At 45.9% G+C, this 23758-nt stretch overlaps 1 protein-coding gene across 1 annotated transcript in view; it reads left to right on the forward strand.

The window, feature by feature from the left end:
* The window catches only part of LOC107192473, a 143347-nt gene that overhangs the window by 97984 nt on the left and 21605 nt on the right, over nt 1–23758 (forward strand). The window contains exon 12 of the mRNA XM_015581732.1: nt 517–5100. Coding sequence (XP_015437218.1) covers nt 517–5100 — 4584 coding nt within the window. The remainder of the gene's footprint in view (nt 1–516; nt 5101–23758) is intronic.

The raw sequence follows: 23758 nt of genomic DNA on the forward strand, positions 1-23758 counted from the left end.
CGATTAACACCTTTGGAATTTAACTGTCGAACCGTCCGTTACGACCTAACACTCGTGCTAGAGCCGTTTTACTTTGCGAAATGTGGGTCAGCATGGCATGCCCAGGATTATCACTAACACTATCGTAGAGGCGTTCAGCTGAGGCCGCCATTTACCTTCCAGCTCGTGTAATACGTGTCTCCACTACAAAGTAATTGAGTGCGCGGTAGATCGACGTCTCGATCGTTGCGGGATCGACCAGATGTTCATCGAAAGAGCACTGCAACTTATTTTGCAGAGATTCGAGATTTTTGAAACTATAATAAGTAGTATATAATATTACAAAGTGGGCGTCAACGTCGTAACAAATAAGTTCACTTTCATTTCTCGAATCTCCACAGTCGTTCTCGCAACGATCGGGCTCGATCTCAGCTTGGTACACTTGGCTTGGATTGTATTGGAAGGGTTGGATTGTGATTAATCTCACTCGTGAGTAACGAACGTCCTCGTGTGTTTGTTTTGTAACGGACGAATCAGAGCTGGGAGATGTCCGGAGGAAGCGCACGCGCAGACCTTCGCATGCAGGAAGGAGCCCCCGGCAGGTCGGAGACAATCGTTCATCGGGAATTCCGGTCCAAGATGCCGTCTCCGGATCCGGCTACCAGAATCAGATAGCTCCTCGAGCCTCGAATGACCAGAAATCGAGCACCACCGCTTGCTTGCTGCCCAATGTGGGCGGAATACCCCCCGATGCCGGCTACGAGGAAGTCAGCTTCCCCTCTACGCAGAAGACCGAACGTTCCCCGCCATACCTTGCCGTGGAACAGAGGACCATTGTTAGGAACGATCAGGAACTAGAAGGTTCGTTCGACGAGGACAGGTTCAAGAAAAAATCATCGGGAATACTGAAGAGCTCTACCGCCTATTCCGTTGATCAGACTCCGAAGAACATGACTACGTCCGCGGGATACGCGACCGATACCTGGCCCTCTCAAAAGACCGTTCAGTGGACAACCAAGAAGGAGAAAGACGACTGGGACACCAACATTGACGAGAGTAAAGTTATCAAAGAATTCTCGTATCAGTACATCAGACCTAAGGAGGAATTAGAGCCGAAGGAAGAGTCTCCGGACAGACTGGAAGCCATGAATTTGGTACAGTGTAGAATAAGATGCTTCGAACTGAGCATGGACAGTTCCACTCCGGTGAAGGAGGTTCTCGCGATGCAGGAACCATTGAAGGTGTCGCCCCTTCAAGCGACCGAGGCTCACGTCTCCCGGCTAGATTCTACGAAGAAACCCTCGCCTATTCGTAATTTCGCCTTAGGCGAATCTGATACTCTAGACTCCAAGTACAGAAACGTGAAAGATGGTCACGCCAAACAGGCGTCCACCGACAGTAACAAGTCGGTGAAAGACTTGTTGGCAGATTTCGAGAGAAAGTCCCAGCAAGTTCAGAGGCAAGAGTACATCAGGCGTCAAGAGGTGAAGCATCGTGGAGTATTCAGCGATTCGGAGGCCCTGTTATACGACACTGGCAGCGATCTGGACCAAAGAGATAAAAGCGAGGACGCTCAGGATGAAAGGAGTTACAAGGTGGATCAAGTTGTACCTGATGCTATCAACGAGGACAGGATTTATGCCGGCACGGTGAAGAAGAAAGGAGACGTTTCATTCAGGCGGAGGAAAAGATCGTCTTCCAGGGAGAGCATTAACGATCAAGCTATTCCTCCCGAAGATTTGGATATATTATCGAATCCCAGTTGCAATAGGCTAAGCGTTGCGGAATCCTTGTTAACTCATGGGGATCGGTATTCCGGGGAAAGTGGAACGACGAGTCCCACGTTGAAGCCAGAGGATATCTGTCCGGAGGAACACTACCTTCCAATGTCCCCTAGGAAAGCGATATTGGATCCCAACTGTGACGACCGACCGAATCCAAAGATGATGGAGTGCCTGTTCGCCAACTTGGACCACGAAGAAAGTTCGTACGTGGAGATGGCTCAGAACGGTATGTCTCACTCTCTTCTGGCGCCCAACGAGGAAAATAGGAAACTCGATTCCGGGGATTATTCCACCTTGGACACGCCTCACTACGAATTCGTCTGCGTGTCGGACAGTAAAATGGAACCAGTTTACATGGAAGTCAGTCAGCTATCGGAAAAGGAGGAAAACGACGAGAGGACGATGTCCCTGAAGAAAAGAACTTCTCACGACGATTCCGGTCACTCGAGATCAGACCTTCCCGACATATTGGCCGCCCTAAAGTCGGATAGTTCCGACGCGGATGACGAATCTTCGAAGGACCTAGATTCTATCGACGCTCCTAGACATCCTCGATTCAGCCTGTCGGACACCTTCAGGCCTGCCTCGTACTATCTGGGTGCCAGTCGAACCATGATCGCCGAATTACACGACTCCTCTGACAGCGAATTGGTGTCCCCTCCTCCGATTCCAACCACTCCTCCGCCCTTGGACGATTTGGACTCGCTGGACATGCAAGAATCGTTGGAGATGAAAAAAGTGTCACCTCAAGTAGCAGTGACGAAGGACAACAGCTCGAACAGAGACTCTCCAAAGTCATGGAACAAGCCAATGGGCCAAGTAGAGACCCACAGGAGCCCGTCCAGATTTTCAGACGCTACGATCAGTTCTACTTTTCGCGATAGTCGGATTTCATTGGAAAGCGCGTCGGGAAGCGACTCGGTCGATCTGAGAATAATGGAAGAGGAAGCTAGACACAGGCAGCTGAAGACGAGACCCGTTAGCGAAGTTTGCGATGTCCTGGACAGTTTAGACGAATTAGAATCTCTCGGCAGTCGTTTTGACGGCGCGAGCATCGATTTAGATCAATACCTAGAGGAACTACAGGCTCGCGACGCTTTTAACGTGGACATGTACGCAAAAGATCTCAGTTACAATAGCATTTACGGTTTTAACGAGAACATGATGGTTGTGGATAAGCTTCAGAAAACCACATGCCACGATCTTTCCAGGCAAGTAAACCTGGGTTTGCGTGGTCTCGAACAATCTCTTCGTTACGATGCGAATAAGATGGGGTCCGCGAGTAGCTTACCTTCGATGAGAGTATGCGATGTTCCTCCTTCTCATCAGCACTCGCAATCCTTCACCGGCAATGCACACTACGAGAACATAACGAGCTTCTCGCCGTTGAGATGCTCGCCGGCAGTCCGATCGGACAACGAGCAAATTCGGGAGGCTCATAGGCTTCACAGATGTTCTCAGAACAATTTGTTATCCGCCTCCCATAGCAGAGATTCCAGTTATTCCATGGCGTCCGGCGTGGCCTCGATTTCCACCTCCATGGCCTGCCAAAGGCCTGCCAGCGCGCAGTCGTCGATGCACTCCCCTACGGGATCGATTTCATTGGGAAATCACGGGGTTAATTTGTCCGCGAACGTCCTGCGAACCGCAAGTCCCTACACCGACCAACGGTTCCACAGCCATTCTAGATCGGCCAGTCAGGATTCAGCTCGGTACTCGATGATATCCAACCACAGGTCGTCATCGAGCCAAGATTCGAGTCACTATCCTACTTCGACGTCCACGGTGAAAACAAATGCTGGTTCCCAGTCGTATCTGCCGAACGAAACACGTCCGCAAAGCGAACAATCCGGTGCACCGTATTACTACTCGGACCTTCAGGCGAGCGCGAACGCAATGGACACCGAATCGACGAAGCCAATCGGTCACACCTCCAGATTACCTCAACTGAACAATCAAAGGGACGACGCTTCCGCGTTGAACAAGAGGAACGACATCGGTCGCATCGTGAATCCAATCGCGAGACAAATGCCCAGGCAGATTCAGGTGGACGACATCGACGAAGCTAGACGTATAGCGGCCGAATTGAGGAAAACGACGTGTCAGCTGTTGGGCGATAACAAAGTCGGGCTTGTCGATAAGAAAAACTTCTACGAGGCGGACACTCTGAGAAGAGTGAAATCAACGGACCCCTTGCCAGATATTTCCTCCGCGGAGATCAATACCAGAAATCTCTATCCGCACGGGCTAAGAGACAAATCGAACGACGATCAAAACTGCCGGGAGGATTTGGAGTTAACGCACTTGGTCCAAACTTCGCACCGCAGATCAAGATCTCTGGAAGGCCTCTTGGACGACGTTGGTTTGCAGAGTCTGGTGGATCAAAGGAACAGGAGCAATCGGATAGCGACAGTTCAGCCCACGCAAGTAATGGAAACGTCTGAAAATTTGAGTGCCGGTAACGTCGCGGCTACGTCGGGTATCAACTTCAGCGCGGAAGACCCCTGGGAACAGGATTCTCTGTGGCGGGAGAGCCTTCGGCGTGTCAGCTTGAGGAACGCCAGGTCCTTGGACAATCTGGACAGTCCACCGAGGCCGATCGTGTCGTCCTCGGTGGACAGCAAAGGCCGGAACAAAATCACTCGTGGCGCGACATACGTGAACGACAGCGTGATCTTGAGACGGGAGAACTGCTTCGAGGATTCCTCGGAACGACCGCGCGTGAAACGAAGACCGAACAAGGACCAGGATGATTCGACGGTCGACGATTTAACCTACGAAAGTCTATCGATGGAACGGCTTCACGCCGGTGGCTATGTCTGGGACGCCCAGAACGAGGCGTACAGAAAACCAACGGCCGAGGACACGAATCATTTTTTAGAGGAGGGCAACCTTCCCCCGGTTCGCTTGATCTCGGAGGCGTCGACGTCGCCGCAGATGTCGGTCACGACGTCCGCCGCGGCGTTCGAGCTCGACCGAGAGAAACTACGTCAGTGGGACCTGTTGTCGAGCGCCTGCTTGCTCCAGGAACAGCAGCGCAGCTCGATGGCGGACTCGGGACGAGGGTTGCCAACTGCAGAACGACCTGGAGACGTTCCCGATCCACGGAACAGCACTCGCGCGACGACTGGCATCGGCATCGTCGCGACGACCATCGCCACGACCTCGAGCGTGTCATCGTCGGTGGTCAGCGAAGATCGGGATCTCGTGTTAAAATTTATCGACACGGGACTGCAGGAACCGAGCGGCACGAGCACGTCGATCGGCGCGATCACAGAGGCGATCAAGAGGCAGCAGGAGCTGAACGAGACCAAGGAGGCTTGTAACAGGGCTACAGGTGAGTGGCTCCTCAAGACCGGTGGTGTGTTCAGGAACTGACTGGCCGTGTTCCAATACCCGTCGACTGGCCGACTCGGACTCGATGGAGTCACTCTCTAGCACTACCAAATGTACCTGCGTTTAACGGTGGCGTTTAGCCACACGCGAGCGCTGTATTCTTTTGGAATCCGGTTCAGCCGATCCCGACCCGATCCCGACCCGATCCCGTTCCGATCCGTAGCTCACCGGACTAACGGCATTGCACTAGTACTCGCTGGAAAGAATATAACAAGGTTTAGTTCGCATAATCTGCCAAACGTGTGTCTTTCGTAGCTCGTTTAACCAACGAACTAGCGCATACCGTATCTTAATCCCCCTTGGTGTAATTTGATCCAGAACACGTACTATATTTCTTCCATCGAGCATACTATGCTTCATTGGGTCGTGTAATGGAATTTCCGTGATTAAGTAAAAACGAATAATAACAATTGTGTGTATAAAAATCAAACTTTCGGGGTCGGTTGGATAATTCGAATGAAACGAGCAGTAAGGTCACGCGTACAAGACATCAGTTCCGTACAAACGAACTTTTCTCGCTTGCTTCGGACTCGTTCAATGCGTTATTCCAGAAGAATACAGTTGTAGATTCCTAGTTGTTACAACAGACCGCGTTCCAACTTGCATTCGACTATCGTTTTTTTCTCGTTTCGGGAGACAAGTCGCGTCGTGCTTTGCTCCTGCATTTATTTCGTAAGTAGTTCAAGAGCGATCGGTCTTCTGCATTCTTGATCACCGGTTTCGCAAAAGTAGCTTCTCCTAAGTATCGTTCGAACGGCGTTCACGTAATTTGTTGCGAGTTGGAACACGGCCTGACAGATGACGAGTGATTGCGTGAGCTGATATGTGTGTGATTGACTCTCGTTAGAGACTATTGTGAGAATGAAACTTCGTGAATTCACCGAACGAACAGTGTAGCTCTGTGAATTAGAGATTATATGTAATGCTCGATCGATCAATTTCGTTGTACGTTAGTTATTAATTGCATTCGAGTAGAACAGTGCTGTCTACGAGACTTCCTGCCTGATCGCTTCCTTCGCTGCGCATTCGACGGGGACCAAGCGAAGAAAGATAAGTTAATGTTTAGAACTTCGAAATACTAGGCAACACCAAACTTGAACGATCCCCGATGAACCGGCTTTTGAAGCTTTTGCTGTCACTGGTGCATTAACGTCTCTAGAATAACAAGCTAATCTTTGCACGAAACGTCGAAAACACATTTCACTCGTCTCTGTTTTTCCTAGCGTGAAACAAGCTGCCACGTCTTAACGGTATCCATAATATTTATTACGAAAGTGTTCAGCGACAGCGAAAGTGTCAAGCGGGCTATCATCTACGACTCAACGTGCCTATTCTTTCATGTTAGACAAACGACTTAACGAATAAGTTTGCAGGGTATAAGAGTAGGGATTAATTTTGATTTCGGTTATAATTATCGATTTCGGTATCGCAGTTTCACCATTTTACGCTCCCAATTTTAAGCGTTTCAAGTGTGTATATACGTATCAATAATCAATACTTTTTCATTAAATATTCACTGATATTCTAGCACGTAAGCGTGACTGAGAGGGAGAGAGAGGTATAAGTGTTGTTTTTTTTTTTAGAGTTGTTTCTGACATTTTGTACATCTTTGCGCTTTCGATCTTTGAACACAACACCGATCACGTTCGACGATTCACCAAATAAAAATTGCGTCAAACGTTCCCGCGACGTTTTCACGGTGGGAAACCTCAAATTTCTCCGACTAACGGGAACGATATACAATCTCCGGGTAACCCGAAAAGTCCAGCAAGATCGCGATAATTCTCAATCGTGGCCTCCGATAAGTCGAAATTTATTCGCAGTTAACTCGATATCCCGGTTATCTTGGCCTCGATATGGCTTAAAATTTTCATGTGACGCGAGATCGGCGGGGAATTTTTGTTCGGATCGGGAGGCGAGTCGAGATCACGGCTGACAGCTGTCAATAAAAGTTGAAAAAACAGAAACGACTGATATTACAGTTTCCTGGGACACCGTCCATGCGAGATTGTTACAGGGATCGCGTGGAAGAAGAAATCCAGCGTACCGGAATTCCCGTGAGTAATTTCATCTTAATTTAAGGGCGAATCGAGTTTCCGATACGAAGAAAGATACTGTTTGACTAAGCGTCTAGGCAGTCTGCCAGGATTCGCGATCGCGAACGTTGGAATTCGGCGACTCCTCTGTGGATGTACATATGTATGTACTGCGATTTAATCCTCGCGCTGATCAATTGCCTGGAATCTATCCAGCGTGCAGACTCCATCGTAACATATAAAACACTCGAATGTTCCCTTTGATCACGAGCGTCGCATGGGTAACAGGAATTCTACAGAGCAACCTAATTCGATCAAACTTACAAGCGTGGCGTTCACCTGGAAACTGACAAAAAAAATTCTAATCGTTGCAGATCTGCGATGTTTTTGCCTTGGATAAATACATAAAAACCTTTATATATAAACTTTAAATATAAAAATCTTTAAATCTGTAACCCGCGTTATCAGTAATTTCAGTAGCTCGAGGGCAACGTACCATTCCAAGCGGAGCCAATCTAAATCTCTGACGGACTTTATTACGTTCCGTAGATATATTACGTCGGGAAGCCATAAACGGTTAAACTTCGGAGATTTAAAACAAACAGCGGAGAAGCAGCTCTGCGTGGAGCGCGAAGGAGTTTGGATAACGGTCGTTCGTTGACCAATCGAGAGGACCTCAGGCAGCGTCCTCACTCCCGGCGACTTCTTAATAAGTGCGTTCACCTTCGGCGGACACACTCGAAAACGCGGCGATCAAAGTGGCAACACGGCTGCATTCTCGGTCGAAGAGTCGAGAAAAACGAAGACTCGGGCGAGAAAGGAGTCCGTTGACCGGGATCGAAAACGAGTTCGAGACCGGGGAGAAGGTCGCGCGAAAGGAGAAGAATAAATGAAAAAAGAAACAGTAAAGGTGGAAACGAATCGCGCCGGAGAATCCGTACGACGATGGTCTGCGTCAGCGCGCGGATAATCCGCATAAATTCTATTAAATCCGTCGCGACGCTACGCGCCGAGCACAAAATAATCGGTCGGATCCCGACGTGGCTATGCGCTCACGGCCAAACGACCGGCCTAGAAATCGTTTCGACACGACCTCCCGCGATCGTTGCACACGTCCAGAGATTAAACGGTGAGTGATTGTGCGAGGGTTGCGGCGGGGCACTGGTATCGCTTGTCGATGGGAAATTTTCCTTTGGAACGCGCGTGCGATGAATTTTCCAAGTCAAGACTCGGTTGTTGCACGAGGAATACAGAGGTAAAAATATTTTTACAATGTTATTCAAACGTTTGGCGCGCTTTCCTATATAGAGAAGATGCAAATCAATAAAATTATATTTTATTTGTTAATGGATTCAACAGATTAACCCTCGGACGACGATGATTGTTATTTTGACCTGAGTTTCCAACAACTTTGTCCAGCTCAACAGCTTTCGATAACTAATTTAAATTAGTAATTGTTTATATCAATTCAAATAAAAAGAAATTCGATTCACAAAGAAATTTCTTGAAAAATGTATTTAAAAGGAATAATAACGCCATTAAAACCGTTCGCCTTTCGAGGGTTAAATTATGAATATGTTAAATTCAAGTAATCTTTGAATTTTATTGCTTTTCGTATTCGTATAGGTATGTTCCAGTTGCTACTTACAAACTTGTGCCTTGCGAAATGGAAATTTTCTTTCATCTCCACGAATTTCACTTGGAATAATCATCGAAACAATTGTGTCACGCGGTAGATCATCTCGCTCGTTATTCGCGCCTCACAACATTCTGTCCGTTCTCTCGACCAAGCGCGATTGCAAGGATACTTAGGTTGCTAGATAATATCGTAACCAGATAGCCGTACTACAGCAGGCCAAGATGAGACCTTTTGAAATCGTGTTCGAGATCTATGCGCACCTGCTGGCATTTCTTCGATGGCCGCAATGGCGACCACGGGGCCATAAACGCGGTTGCTCGTAACGCGCTAAACGCGTTGCATAGTCGTTGTACGTTGCACTTTGTCGTGGGTTCAACAACACGGACAATCGATGGACAGCACGCGTGGCAGTTTCGTATCTACAGTGTAGTTTCTTCCCGTGCGTAAAACCAACCACAATGGCCATAGGTCAGGCACAAAGGAATACGTAATTAATATTGCAATTGATCTTCCAATCCCGTGAACGTTATTATATCTATCCGCAGATTCGATGAAATTAACAGCTTCTCTGGACTTCCTCATTTTACGTTCTAAAGGATCTACTTTATAAAATTTTCATTTTAATGTGATTCTTTAAAAGCAAATTGAATGTATTTGTTGTCAGGCATTCATAGATGCAGTGGTAGATAACAATCGGAAGTGAAGGTTCCACTTAGATTTACGATATTTGGGAGGTCTCTGGGGTTCTGCCCCATCCTTTACTCTCATCAAGAGGCAAGGGTGCAAGTGCACTCTCATCAGGTAGCAAGTGCACCAAAGGATCCTAATTAACGAAGGACATCCATTAGCTTTGGGATCCGTTAGTTAGGGTCTCTATATAAGCCCGTTCCTTGGTCCCGAGGACGAGTTTACGGTGTGTCAATCAGCATCGAACAGGTAGAGCTAAATTTACAGAAACCCTCGAGCGGAACTTTGTCGAACCCACACAAACTGTGCATATAGGAGATAGACTAACTACTATACATAAATATGTGTGTCTTTTTATGTAAAGTCGATACTGCCCGTCGAGTAATTTTAACGAATATGTTGGCACTGTCAATAGTAACTATGATTATTCGCTCATCTTTGAGCAAGCTTCACGTTCGGTCGACTCGAACTGCAAAAAGAGCAAATTCTCTGTATAATTCAATTAGACTGGAGAGACCGTATCAGAGATCGATACCTCGATTCCTTCGGCCATCTTGAAATATCGATGGAAGGCTCAGGCGGAGCTTTTTAATCCATCGATCGATGGGATCGACTGTCAGTTCCTAGGTGATCGGTTCCTCGACTCTCCCATTTCCAGAGAAACGTTTCAGTCCTCCATACTCGGGGCATTAGGCGCGCTCGGAGCTACGATTCGTCTCGGAATATCCCGGAATATTTGATTAGCGTATAGGTCTGCGTGAATATCACCGCGTCGATGTTTTCAGCGGTACGCGACTAAAACTCGAGCATTTTATGGAGATCCCTGGTATCGCGACATACGCTGTTTTGATATTCACTTTGCATCGGTCTACATTTCGTTTCGTCTATTCAGATGTTCGATCGGTCGTGATTTCTCGTTCGACGTTTGCACACCATGACGTTATTTATTGAAAAGTGATCCAACGCACCCTTATCGCATAAGTTAATTCCGCATCATTTTACGGTAAGATGTTTGTTAGCGATCTATTATTATCAGAGACACGAGGTCCAATTAATCGCCTGCGGTGCAAGAACGTCGTATGTATTTCTTCTGAATTTGGTACCTACTGTATTCGTAAATGTTCTATCAGTAACAGTCTATAAAAGGTTTTCATCGATTTTCAGTTTCTCGGTTATGACGTTTTTGGTCGTACCAAGAGACCGAAGATAATTCTGGGCACTTGCAAATAAATAAGTAAAATATCGTCGGTAAACCAATTCGCTTTTATCCGACCTGGCCACATTTATCCGATTCGCGAGGGAACGAACACCTGGAAACCCGAAGCGCGGTGAATTTTTTATTCGACCGGAAATAAATCCTGCAGATGTTTTCAAGAAACACCCTTCTCTCGTCGAAACTTCTCCAATGTACCTAGCCTCGTTTTTCGTATCTTGCAATAAGAAATTATTATATTATTAGGTACCAACCCAGAGACTAACGATTTTCCTTTTCTATTTCCGGAAGATGAAATCCATCAACTTCACGCGATTTCTCCTTCCCAACCGCGTAAAGTCAAGCGTTTAGTTTTCACTGCGGCTTTCGATCGATGCAATTGATCGCAATAGTTGTTTATGGAATTGTTGCGATCACTGACAGCAGGATTTCCTACAGGCCGCGTTTTCACGCGATCATGAAAGGTTTAGGCCAACAGAATAGGCCTAGCCTTGTTTTCCCGTGTATCGTTCAGCTGCTTTTACAAGCGTCTCTTCCGTTAGAAGAAGCTATGAAATTGTTCGGGGAGTCAGGATCCAGGCCATCCGTTATGGAATAAATCGTTCGATGAGTATTCCAATTTACGAACAACTTTTTGCTCCGCTGGAAATCTCTCGGCGATTTTCTGAATTACCGCGGCCGCCGCGATGCTCTCCTCGTCGACCCGGTTTCTCTTTGTCCAGATAGGCAGACGTTAAGTGGCGAGAATGATGGGCGTTCATCTCGTTGTCCTTTGTAGGTAATTGTAACTGATGGCAACACGATATACACCAGCGACCACGTGAAAAGCCCCGACAATTAGCTAGAAATAAAATTTAGCTACATCGAATGTGTATCTAATTAGACCCGAAGGTAACTTCTACGTAAGTTAATTTTCCCAGCGACCAGAATAATTTCCGACACGCTTACAAAAAAAAGATGTTTAACTTTAGTTGAATACTACACAAGGAGAGATAAATTGTTGGTTTAACAATCATTAAAATATTGAGACATACATAAAGGAAGCTTAAATTTGGATAAAACAACAAAAATATATACAGAATGCTTTAAAATAGACATTCGTAATTTAATACCGCCTTCGAACGAATAGTCGCAAAGTATACTACAAGAGAAATCACAGGAAAAGTAAGTTCAAAATCTGCCGGAAGCAAACGGAAAAACCTTCCGCGAAAGGTGTTCCCCGAGTAGCGTCGCAAAGCTCCAATCGGACATACCCATTTCGAAAGGTTCTCTCCGATTGGTAGCGTGGAACGCGACCTTAAATTCTACAATACCATTTTCGAAGCAGCATGTACGCTGTACGTACGTCCCGTAAAATCGAACGAAGCCGAGGCGAATCGTGCAGACGCGATAATAAAATCAACGGAGTCCAGGCAAGCGTTTGCCGCGGTCCCCTCGATTGTCGAAGCGAGAGCACGGAGGGGAGAAGAAAACGGTTCATTCGTTGAAAGAGCATTACCGTCCGCACGATTGTCGAGCAAGCGGCGCACACCAGTCGCCCCGTAAACAATCGAAATATCAGGACTTTTATTCGGTCTGAATGCCGTCGTCGCCGCTATTCATGGTCCAGCGACGACGACACCTCTACCGCGGTTTCGACGACAAAAGAGCGGCTCGTGGCTGCCGCAGCCGCCTCCGCGATGGTGCTTTCTGCACGCGTGTGATTAGGCATCGAGAGAATTGGAGCGGTCCTTGAATCAACGAAGGACGGGGATCGGACCCTCGCCGCGGGACGCACACCGCTCTGGTGCTCGGGAACAAACTCGAGGAACTCAGTCAGTCAGCCGGTGGCGCTCCGGACAGCACCACGGGTCCCTCGTACGCTCGCCATCGATCCTCCGCGTCGATCGCGGTAACGATCGAGTACTATTTCCATCGCAGTTTTCTCCCGAAAGTTCAAGTGTTTAGACTGGTTCACGTTTACCCGATAACAGTTTCAGAAGTGTTGCTTCCGAAGGGATTTCGGAATACTTTCGTCCGAAGGTGTTTCTGTGAAGTTTTCAAACTTTTCCGGATAACGTGCCGGAGAATTTTTTACACCGATCTGGACAGTTGTAAGGGTGAATTCTGTTGACACATCGATACAGTGTAGTTTATTCTGTTGGAAGAGTATACGTTTGAGGAATATAATCTATTTGTTTTGTGTCAGCAAATTTTCGGAGTAGTTTCAGGAAGCAAGAATCTTTTACGTATTCTTCTTCGAAGGTATATGTATAAACGAATTTTGAAAATAATACTGTCACGCAATGATTGCAGGAATTTGTAACGAATCCGGTGGTAAATGTTACATTTTAACGGATTTTTCTGGCTTTTAACTAATTCAAAAACTCCTTTTTTTGCAACGGAATTCAAGAGACTGCTTGAATTGTTTCTCGGTTTAGGAAACTACTTTTCATGTCCCGATTTAAGAAGAGGAAAAAAAAAAAAAATAAAAAAGAATCACGTGCCTGTAGAAGTGTTTTCCGAGGCGTTGAAAACCGATTGTCGGCTGAAACCTGTTCAAACGAACTGCCTTCGAACAAGGTCGCCGAGGTTTACGAGCTACTAACGATACACGCGACACGAAATTTATAACGGGCGTTAAACCGTCTGAATTCTCGTCTTTAAATACGCAGCCTGTGTTCCACTTACTAAGTCGGGTCTCAGATTTTTATACATATCTCGTCTTGTCGCCGTTATAATTCGTCCGTAGAGAGTGTATAAACTGTAGTACAGGTCCTCTAGTCTATATGTATATTCTAATCCGTTATAAAATTAGTCTTGACGAACGTTCTTTGAACCGACGGTTGTTATCGTGTCACAGAATCCACCGAGATAAGGGAAGTTCGGTCCATGTAGCTTTAGTGTGAAATTTCAAATCCTTTGCTTATCAAATTTGCTTTAACAGTATGTTTTACTGCTTACGTGAGAAAAAGGGGTTAAGCTCCCGTTATTAATTAAGGAAATAAATTTTGAATGGCTATACACCCGAAGTACTTGTCCGTATAATCTGCGAATGTAATTCGCGCTGTACACTTGCAGAGAAGGAAAAAAAGAGTCGTAAAACAGTTATGTAGCGAGAGGTTAAAAAGTCCCCGCGAAATTATATTGAATCGAGAGATAGCGAGAAAGAGAGAGGAGGGTCAGTGAACCCGGCATACGTAACAGGCGTCGCAAGCGCACGCACGACTTTGATCGATGCGTCGATCAAGATTTGCAAATTACGGTAGGGAGATGGTTAATTTCGATTTTGCTCAACGCAGAAAAAAAAACAACGACACCAGAAATCGTCGTATCTGCGGACGTAACTGTATCGTATTGTCGCAGGAATTCCACTGTAAACATTACGATGAATCGTTAATGTTAGTCACATAGTGGTATTGCATTTCGTCGCGCTCGTAAGTGATTCTGCGCAAATCTCGTGCGTAGGTACATTAACCGTTGAAAACCTTGAAACGCATACATATCACGGAAAGGTTAAAGCGTTCAAGTAGAAGCGATAGATCAATTTCAACGTTCCAGTATCGATAGAAACCCAGCCACGCACTTCGACACGATATCGTTATACGCGCTAATTTATTGGTCCAATATCTACTGCCAATATTTGGCCATTTGCTCGGCACGGGCCCAATCTGGACGTACTGTTCCGCGGCACACGCGCGCGTGTAACGTGTCGTTCGATGGATCGTTATTCCGCTCGATGGATTTCAAGTATTTCGGGCACGTCCTCCACCCTCCGACTGGATCGACTTCCACGACGAATCTCGAGATATGCGGAAATACCACGGGTGTATCGGAAAAGTTTAATCTTGGATAATAAAAGCTAGCTGCCACCGGTATATTCACGATACTGTTCATTTTTTTTTTTTTTATAAAATGTACTTCTTCTTGGTTATAGAGAGGGAACTTTCTCGCAACTAGCTAGCAAATGTAGTGTCTTTTTATAAAAATGGATCATTCTAATCTTTCGAAGAATATACAGACAAGACTAGAATTTTAAGAAAAGGAACTTTTTATTTTTACTTGTTTAATATGCAAATTATTCAGCATTTTCTTCAGTTATTTTCGTGTACAATAAAAACAGGAAACGATTCGTCCCAGTTGCACGACTCACTCTGCAAAGCGATGCTTCCTTGGCTTTCCAATTAAACCGATTTTACTGTCGGTTTTTTTAGAAAATTTAATAGAAGAAGCTCACCGGAAAATCGATGTCGAGTAATGAATTACCAATTTAAATTCCTCGTCGTGTATAGAGTGCTCGCGACAGCAGAGGCACCGATAAGAGTTTTAAAAGGCAGCGGGAAACTCGGACTCTCGAACAATTCGTCGGGGTTGGGTTCCCTTATTTTCCCTGGCTCCAGAAAGATTTCCAAGTGGAAAATTATCGAGATACGTCCCGCGAGCTGAAATCCCCCGTAGTGGATCTATCGCTGTTCTTCGGAAAGTTAGTCGGATTATCGGCGAAACAACCCCGATTTACGTACTGTTTCCCCGGTTATATCTCTTTTCCTTTGTTGTTCGAGGATTTCGAGGTATGGATATGGTTCGCCCCGGAGTCTGCAGAACGCGTCACTGCTACACGAAAATTTGTATCCGGTGTTAAAGTAAGTCCTCTTGTACAGCTTTGATCCAACTTGTACTCCATGTACAGTCTCAGTTTCCCCCTTTCAACTATAATTTTAACACTAACGGGAAAATTTCTGCAGGCACGTTGATGAATCGAAATAATCAAAATAACAAACCATTACTCTTCTGTCGGAAATTACGTCAGTGGTCGTTTGACCCATTATAGAAAGAATCCTTTTAAATGTTTACGTTTTCACAGTGTATGACGAAAGTATTAATTGCTGCAGTTAAGAGTAATCCACTCCGTTGATCCGTGCTGCGGTGAAAGGTGTGAAATCGACCAACTTAACCGAGAAAAGACAATACGAAAAGCACGAATAAACATTCCGGATCGGGGAAGCTTTCCGATATTGATTTCGTGGTCGGTCGGGTTATCTCGGTGTTTGTGCGGGAAGACGCGCCACGTGCGCAGCGAAGAAAGCCAGCTAGTGTTCGCGCGACAAAGAAAGCACGAGGAACTCTCGGAAGAGGTCGCATATGACAGACTCATGACACACGCGTGGCCACGCATAGCGTATTCTGTGCTGGAATCTGTCGCGAGTCGAACAACCGCGAGGCTTGCGGCGAGTGCGTGTCTGAGTGCCGCCAAGAGAAGTTGGACCAGGAGGAAAATGGGCGGGAAAGTCGGTCTGATTTGCGGCAGCTGCTGGTCCGGAAAGTACAGTACGTATTCCGTTCTTTCAATCTTGAGAATCGTGCCCTCGAACCTGTTTCTCCGTGAACTTTGAGTTTTCAAAGAGGACCCACTCGAAATTTGCCTGAAACTTTGATCCTGTTGTATTGAATTTCGCTTCGTTTGCGCAATTCGTACGATAACAGCAGCAGCGTTAATTACTAAACTGAGAATAGTGAAAAATATTCTAGCGGTCCTCGAACTTCTAAAAGTTTACACAAGTTAAAGCAACCTTTTGCAAAAAAAAAAAAAAAGAAATCACCGAGCACTGCCTGCAAAAAATTTTCCAGTTTGAAAAAGGCGACGGTGCCAAAGACGAAAAAAGAAAATTGCGACGGGTTCGCGCCGCGAGGCACTGGGTTAATGGATCGCGAAAAACAGAACAGCTCGCGGATGTCGTCGTCGGCAGCGGGGCCTGGCCGATTTTCGACTCATGGGGAACCGGAAACTGTGCCAAAATGACTCTGTTGCTGGAAGCCACTCTCTCGCGGCGAGATTATCGATCCCGTGGAGATGTAACGGGCCGAGAGTCGGAACTTCGAAATAGGGTCCGGAATCACCCGGGGATATAACGCCGTCGTTCGTTTATCGGATTTCGAGGCTCGACCCGCGAACGATGCACGGGGCATTCCTCTCTCTCTCTCTCTCTCTCTCTCTCTCTCTCTCTCTCTGTCTCTTTTCGGGTACCGTTACCTTCGACGCAGCACTTTCGATGATTCGATCATCGCCGTTCCTCTTTGAGTTCTCCCTGGTTTCGTGAATGTACACAGAGTGCCAGAGGATCGCTGTCGCGGTTGCTTAAGCCGAAGTTCTACGGATTCCAGATTCTGAAGTGTCCATTTCTATACATAATGCACAGAGTTTGTGGAGAACCACTCGTTTAAGTACTCGGTGCACCGGACGTCGTTGAGTTAAAATGAGTAAAGATTTGAAAAAGTTGTCGAGTGTTACGTGTTCGAAACCACATTCGTACACATCCAACTGTAGAGATACTTGTTCAAGTCCCTTGAAATTCTTAGAAATTCCACGGGAAGTAATGTTCGTCGACGAATTCTCGATTAAACGGCTTCTGCGCTGATAATTATCTCGCCGCGATCATTCGTATTCCGGTCGCGTGGACGAATAATGCCCGTGCAAAGTTACGAGCAAAACCGGGCGCGACGCGACGGTTCAGCCACGAAGAAACTTGAATTCGGCTTATGAACCGTTAAGAAACGTGATTTTACGTGCCTCGTAGGCTACACGATGGCATGATGCAGAACCATTCTGTCTGGCGGATACCGTTAGGTACTCGGCTCGCGTTCCCTTTGCGTTTCATTACATAATTCTTACGGTCCGTAACATTGCTTCCGATTTTTCGACACGGTACCCTGGATCCTGGTGCTTGGGTCGCGGTCTCGATTCTTAAACAAACCCTCAGTGTCTCTGAGAGGGAGCATCTACGAAGGTATCTGGAACTATCTCGCGAACAATTGTTCGAACTTCGAGAACTACGATCTGTCAAAGTTAAGCGCGATTAAGAGAAAAAACAAACTAACCTGAAGTTCCTTTAGTTCGGAAATTCACCCTACATAGATCTTCTTTTAGATGCCTGAAATATTTTTTAAGAATTTGTTTCGTCCGAGCGAAAGTGTAACTTCGTAATCCTTGACTTTCTCATGATTTGTAGCCTTGCCATAGATTGCACGTCTAGTAATACTCGTAGAATAGACAACAAGATTATAATCGTTCAAGAAGATTTAAAGTTTGACGATATCGAGGAGATTCGAGCCAACTTTCAAAATTCTACCTCGGATCTTCGAAGATTTTCCTTAACCGGGCAAAATTTGAACAGTGTACGAATCACGTTTGTAAAAATTGTCTAACGCAGAGGGAGAACGTGTGATCTTAGAATAATAAAATTCTAGAAGTACGTAACGGATGAACTTCACTGTAGCGGGAGTCGAGGGAATAGAAAGGAAACTTTTTCGAAACTTCTGGTCCTCCATTTTGAGCGACCCAAGTGTTCGTTCGGGAAAATTTTCGGTTCCCACTACACTACCAAAGATACAACGACTCTCGAAAGACTTGAAAAACCTCGAATTTAGTCGGTGGATTAATTCCAAGTGAAAGAAAGGGTCTCGGTGATATTCTTCGGGGCAGCAGAAAAACGCAAATTGAAAGGAGAGCATTAAAATGGGTGAATTGTTGTTCGATCGATGGATCACCTGTCGTTCGCGAAAAGACACCGAGACGAACGAGAAATCGGTGACGCAGAAAAAGATCGAGGGGGGGAATTGAGTCGAAGCGGGTCGGTTGACTCGCCGCTGCAAAAACGAGACGAACGCCTTGCTCGCTACGACCGAGAGGAGATTTCGACTCGTTCGTAGCTGATGGAATTGTTTTTCTCCGATAGCAACTGGACCTGTAACGGGTAACGGGTGCTTTGACATCTATGGGCATGCGTGTACTGGTTGATTCGGTTCATTCTTCGATTCGGAGGAAGTTTCTTTCAGCATAGGTTCGGCGTGTAAATCAATCGATAAGGAACACTTAACCTCGACTAATTCAGAGAGACTGGATTAAAACGGAAAATAGTTTATTTATAGTTATTATATTGAGAGTACTACCATGTTTTAAATTTTTATTCACTTCACTATACTGAATTTTAGATAAATCGTGTATGCTATAAATATGTAAAAACGACAATCTACTAATTACATAATACGCAAGGATCTGTCTTCTTCGTAGTTATCAGCAGCCAAAAATGTGATTTCGCGAGTCTCTCTCGTCAGAGTACGAGACGATTTACGGTGCCAGTCTCCGAAGCCAGAAACATCGCGAGGATGAATCGTCTGGAAAGACAGGCAGAGGGAAGAACAGAAATTGATCGAGGCGGTTCGGACAGGGCAGATGAGTAGAAACGCACTTCCAGGATCATTTGTATCGTTTCTGGACCTGTTGCTGCGCTACGTTCGCCGAGGGGGCGTTGATTTTCCTTTTTCTCTGTGGCGGCTCCGTCTCGCCCTTCTCCCCCTGCGCTCGGCTTTTTATTATGGCGGATTGTAAAAAGGTAGGGGAGTCGTAGTTTGCGGCCAGCCGTAATAAATATTTTACGTTCTCGCGGAGCTGCTCTTGGATTCACCGCACTTTACTGCATCGGGATATCCTGAATGCGGCAAACCGAACGGGATTTCTGGATTGTTCCTTTTTGTCCCGGAAACTCGTGCTCGAAAAGAAGTGAATGCGGTTTTTCTCTTTTAAGAGATTTAAGGATATTTAAACAATGCAGAGCTCGAAAAAGGTTCAGTTGACATGGAACTATTGAACACGTGCAAGATGCACAATAGCTTGACGCGCACGCATGAAGCATAGGACTGGCTGGCGAGAGGCAGCTCGGAACGAAAAATAGATTCCGTCGAAACGTAGCAATGAGTTCACCATCGTTCCATTCCTGGAACGTTGATGTCGCCACTTCGGAATGCGTCGACCACCGAATAGGAATGTTGCAACGGGCCGCTCGCATTACCGTACCGCGACAAATTGCGAGATCTAGGCATTCTCGATTCGTAGAAACTTAACCGCTGCGTTCTTGCTTTTACCTGGCTGCTTCGATCGTTCCACTGACGCGAGTCACTTGGTAAACATTAATTTATAATTTCTATTGCACGTTGTTCGATGATATTCAATTCTCTGCTTTAATTTTGCTATCCCGACAGATCCGAACAACCGTGAACTCGATGCAATTTCTAGTACAAGGAAAATGTATCGTGGCACCGATTTCTCCAATAAATCGGGTATAAATCAATGAAGCTTGTTAACGTTCGTGCGAGACTGCGTTGCTTCCCATCCGGCCAGCGGATCGTCGACATTTTCTCTCGAACTATTCGAGCCGGTGATTCTTGTTCGTGCGATCGTTTCTGCACGGTATTGCAGTAGCGAGTGGCGAGTATGCCGGCAGCGGCGGCGGCGGCGGTGGCAAGAGTGTCGACTCGATGCCAACTAACGGGATCTGTAGTGATCAAGTAGGTCAGATGATGATTCGATACCATCGCTTTTGTCTCCACGATTAACCATTGGTACGCGTCAAGGTCTGAATCGCTCCTTTTCGTGTTAGCACGTGTCCCGTGGTAACGTGGCCGGCATTTAGACTGGACGTGAACTTCGCCTCGAATTATCGGATACGATCGGAATTCGAGGAGCGTACCTCGTACAGAATTAATATTCCTATAGAAAGGAACGTGGACTGGTTACCAAAACTGAAAGTAACCAAACTGTACAGTGGATTTAGAATTGATCTTCCACCAAATATTCGCGAAGCTCTATCATAATGGACTGCGCGTAAAATCCTCCATTATGAGCGACACAAAGTCCAGAAAAATATTTTCATTATCATCACACTCATTGTGGACCTTTCTGAAATCCCTACGTCACCGCCTGGATTTATTCAGAGCATCCAAGCGGACACAATTTTACTCGCAGAACGACGCCCCTCGTAAATTTCTACAGGCATCGAAGTTGATCGTCTCGTAGACACCCGACCTCGAGCCCCGAAACGTTTCAGTTCCGATCGGGAGAGGAGGGAATCAGAATCTCCGGTGACGCAATCCCCCAATAACAACTCTGATTCCCCCCTTAGACGTCCCTTCGGCGCCACTTCCGCCGTCGCGACACCCACTATGCTGAATCCTTTGGTAGCTCCTCGGTAGGATTATGGGGGTGAACAACCCCCCGTTACGATGCGACTGCTTTCCCTCGACCGGAGGTTGCACAGAAGATCACCCCGTTTGCGATTGGTCCAGACTCTGTTTGTTATATTAGACGTTTGCTCGCTTCGAAAGCGGTTCGCTGCGAAATAGAAATGCGTCTGGGACTACTGCTGTTCCGAGCAGAGGAAAGTTCGTGTCACCGGGATACGAATCGAAATCTCGTTCGCGTGAACGCGGAAAGATTGTCGGCCCCGAGCAGACAGAGTTTGGTTGAAACTGAATTCCCTTGTTACATAAGACGTGACAAGAAGACAACCTTAGCATTTCTACCTGGAACATATTCTAACGCGGAACGTAGATCTCTTGGGGTTTTAAAATCGAGTTGAAGAATGAATTTTCGCCAGTTTGATGAACGTTGTTAGAAAAAGTTCCGTTAACTTTCACATGATAGCTAATCCTGCTGACAGAACGATTTATTCGGGGACGTTGTACCCTCTTGTTTAGGATTCAATTCCGTTATTTATCGGTCAGCGTCCCGCCGAAATTATGCTTAAAACCGAAGGTCGCCGGCGAACCGGACGAAATATTGCCATGCAGACACGCGAGGTCCTTGCGTTCGATCGAAAATAATGCGTTCGCGTCACGCGAATTCCAGACGGGGAACACCAACGCAACCGAAACGATTCCAACGAACGCGGCACTCTAAATATAAATATAAAGAAGACGTTCGATGTTGAGATGAGTGTGAAATAATTCAAACGTGACCAAGCTTCTTTCTTACGAAATTGAACGTCGACCCATTTACCCGTACAGTCGTATCGCGGGGAAATGCACCGGTGCTATTTAATCCGTCAGTTTATTTAATCTACCAAGATTATTCACTCCCGAGAGTAGGAACCAGTCGTCGTGTATGAGCTCGCGTTCGTACACACGCACTCACGTGCCTAGTAAATATAGTCGTTCCACTTGGCACGGGCGCAGAAAAGATCAAGGTGTCGCGGAACGACGCTGTTATGTCCGTATGTCGGTCTACTACGGAGTGTTTGATTCCATACGTTTACTGCGTAGGTACTCGATTAACTGTTACGCGAAATGTTATCCTTTCAGCGGACAAATAGATCTCAAGATCTTCGATGACTTGTAGTTACTTTCAAAAGGAAACTACGAGTTCTCTGCGAGACCTGATATTTCCAGCAGTATTTCGATTAATAAATCGAAATCAATTCTATCGAACGTATTCGTTTCACATTTAAATACAAAGTACGATCGCGTACATTGTACATTTTCATATACATATAGGTACGTATGTATGTTTTTTTTTTCAATCGTTAGTATCACGATGGAAATCCGATATCGTGAAATATTTGGAAAAATTTTCGACGCGTCGGCGTCGTGTTCCCGTGCTCGGGGAAACGCATCTCAATTTCGGAAAACAGGTTATTGGAAGCGGGCGGGATATATGATCGCGATGGGGTTAATAAATTGTTGGCGGATAGACGGTGAACGGCCGGTGTAATTAAACGAGAAACTAACGCGAGGACGATATTTCACCGTGCTCCATATTTATCCTTCGCTCGGAGAAATTTCGTACGATTAGGGTGAACCACGGGAAGCCGGGTTGGTTCTACCGTTTCCGTTCGGCTTTACGAGGGTGCAGTAATTAGCGGGAGTCACGTACGACGAAATTGTCTTGTTTCTCGATAGATATCATATGCATGCGAAGCAATTAACCGGTTCGACTTCTCTCCGATATATACCTATGCGTACATTTGCAAATAGTTTTACCGTAGAATCGTGAAATATTCAGAGGTGTCGAAAATACAGAATAGGTATCGAAGAAGCGCGAAGTCGTTCGGATCGATGAACGAACGAACTGGTGAGATTCATCGACGATAGCATTAATAAAACCGGACGTTGAACGCGGACAGGATCAAACGAGAGCCAATCTCAGGCTACTGTGTCACGAAATACCAACACTGGAGTCATGGATACCTAGCGTCGGATGAATACAAAAATACGCATACCGTGGAATCAATGCCGAGCCAATACAAAAAGTAATCCGGACGCAGATGACATTATTTCATCCGTATATATTTTTCTTCTATCTGCTCGAAGGTTTATTTGTTGTTCCGTCCAACGTTTTCGCACCCGCTGTTGAAAATATATTTCACGTTCCCTCCGTCTTTGTGTCCATTTTCAAAATCACCTACACCAACTTTCGCATTTTCTAAATTCCCTTCTCACGCCAACTCGGAAGCTAATAGAGGATTGTTCTGATAATATGTTTACCTTGATCGTTTAAGAGACTATTGGAAAGGTTAAATCTTTTCGCCCCAAGGGCTCCAATTTCATACTGTATTTTCATATTTTTCCTTTGCATCGAGATATCAAAAAATACGAGAAACCGTAGTAAAGAGGAAATAATTGCGTTAACGTTTCGTCGACGAAATTCAGCGACATCTACGTTGAATTTGAAATTCCGAAGTGGCTCCGCGGAGGACGTGAATGCGACAGTACGGTCGACGTAATTGAATCCAGCCAGCTATTTTTACGAACAACGAGCATCTGTTAACACGGCTGATGCGGAGTATTCTCCGTGAAAAGAATGAATGCCATTCGAATAGAGAGAAGGCAAACGTGGTAAGCGAAAAATGTCCAGGTTCATCGTGTTCTTCGTCATTTCTGCTACTCTCAGTTGGGTGATACCTAACGTTTACAGCATATTTACCGTAGCGGGCTTGATTGTTAGTTGACAAGTGAATTAATTTGGAGCGACCTACATTCCTTAAGTAACCTTAATTACTGTTAATTAGATTTATGTTGCATCAGCATGTTTTCGTCGAGAGGCAAAGCAGAAATTGTCCTCGAGTAAATTAGGAAAACTAAGCCGAATTGGATTGCATTACGCGTGCGAAAATTTTCGCCAGACGCGATAGGAATTATTGGGGATGGTCTACGAAGAAGATTTATCGAAAACGTTATCTTGCTCCGTTCTCGGCATCCCACAAAATTATTTCAT

Source organism: Dufourea novaeangliae, unplaced genomic scaffold (genome assembly GCF_001272555.1).
Source record: "Dufourea novaeangliae isolate 0120121106 unplaced genomic scaffold, ASM127255v1 scaffold343, whole genome shotgun sequence".
NCBI lineage: Eukaryota > Metazoa > Arthropoda > Insecta > Hymenoptera > Halictidae > Dufourea > Dufourea novaeangliae.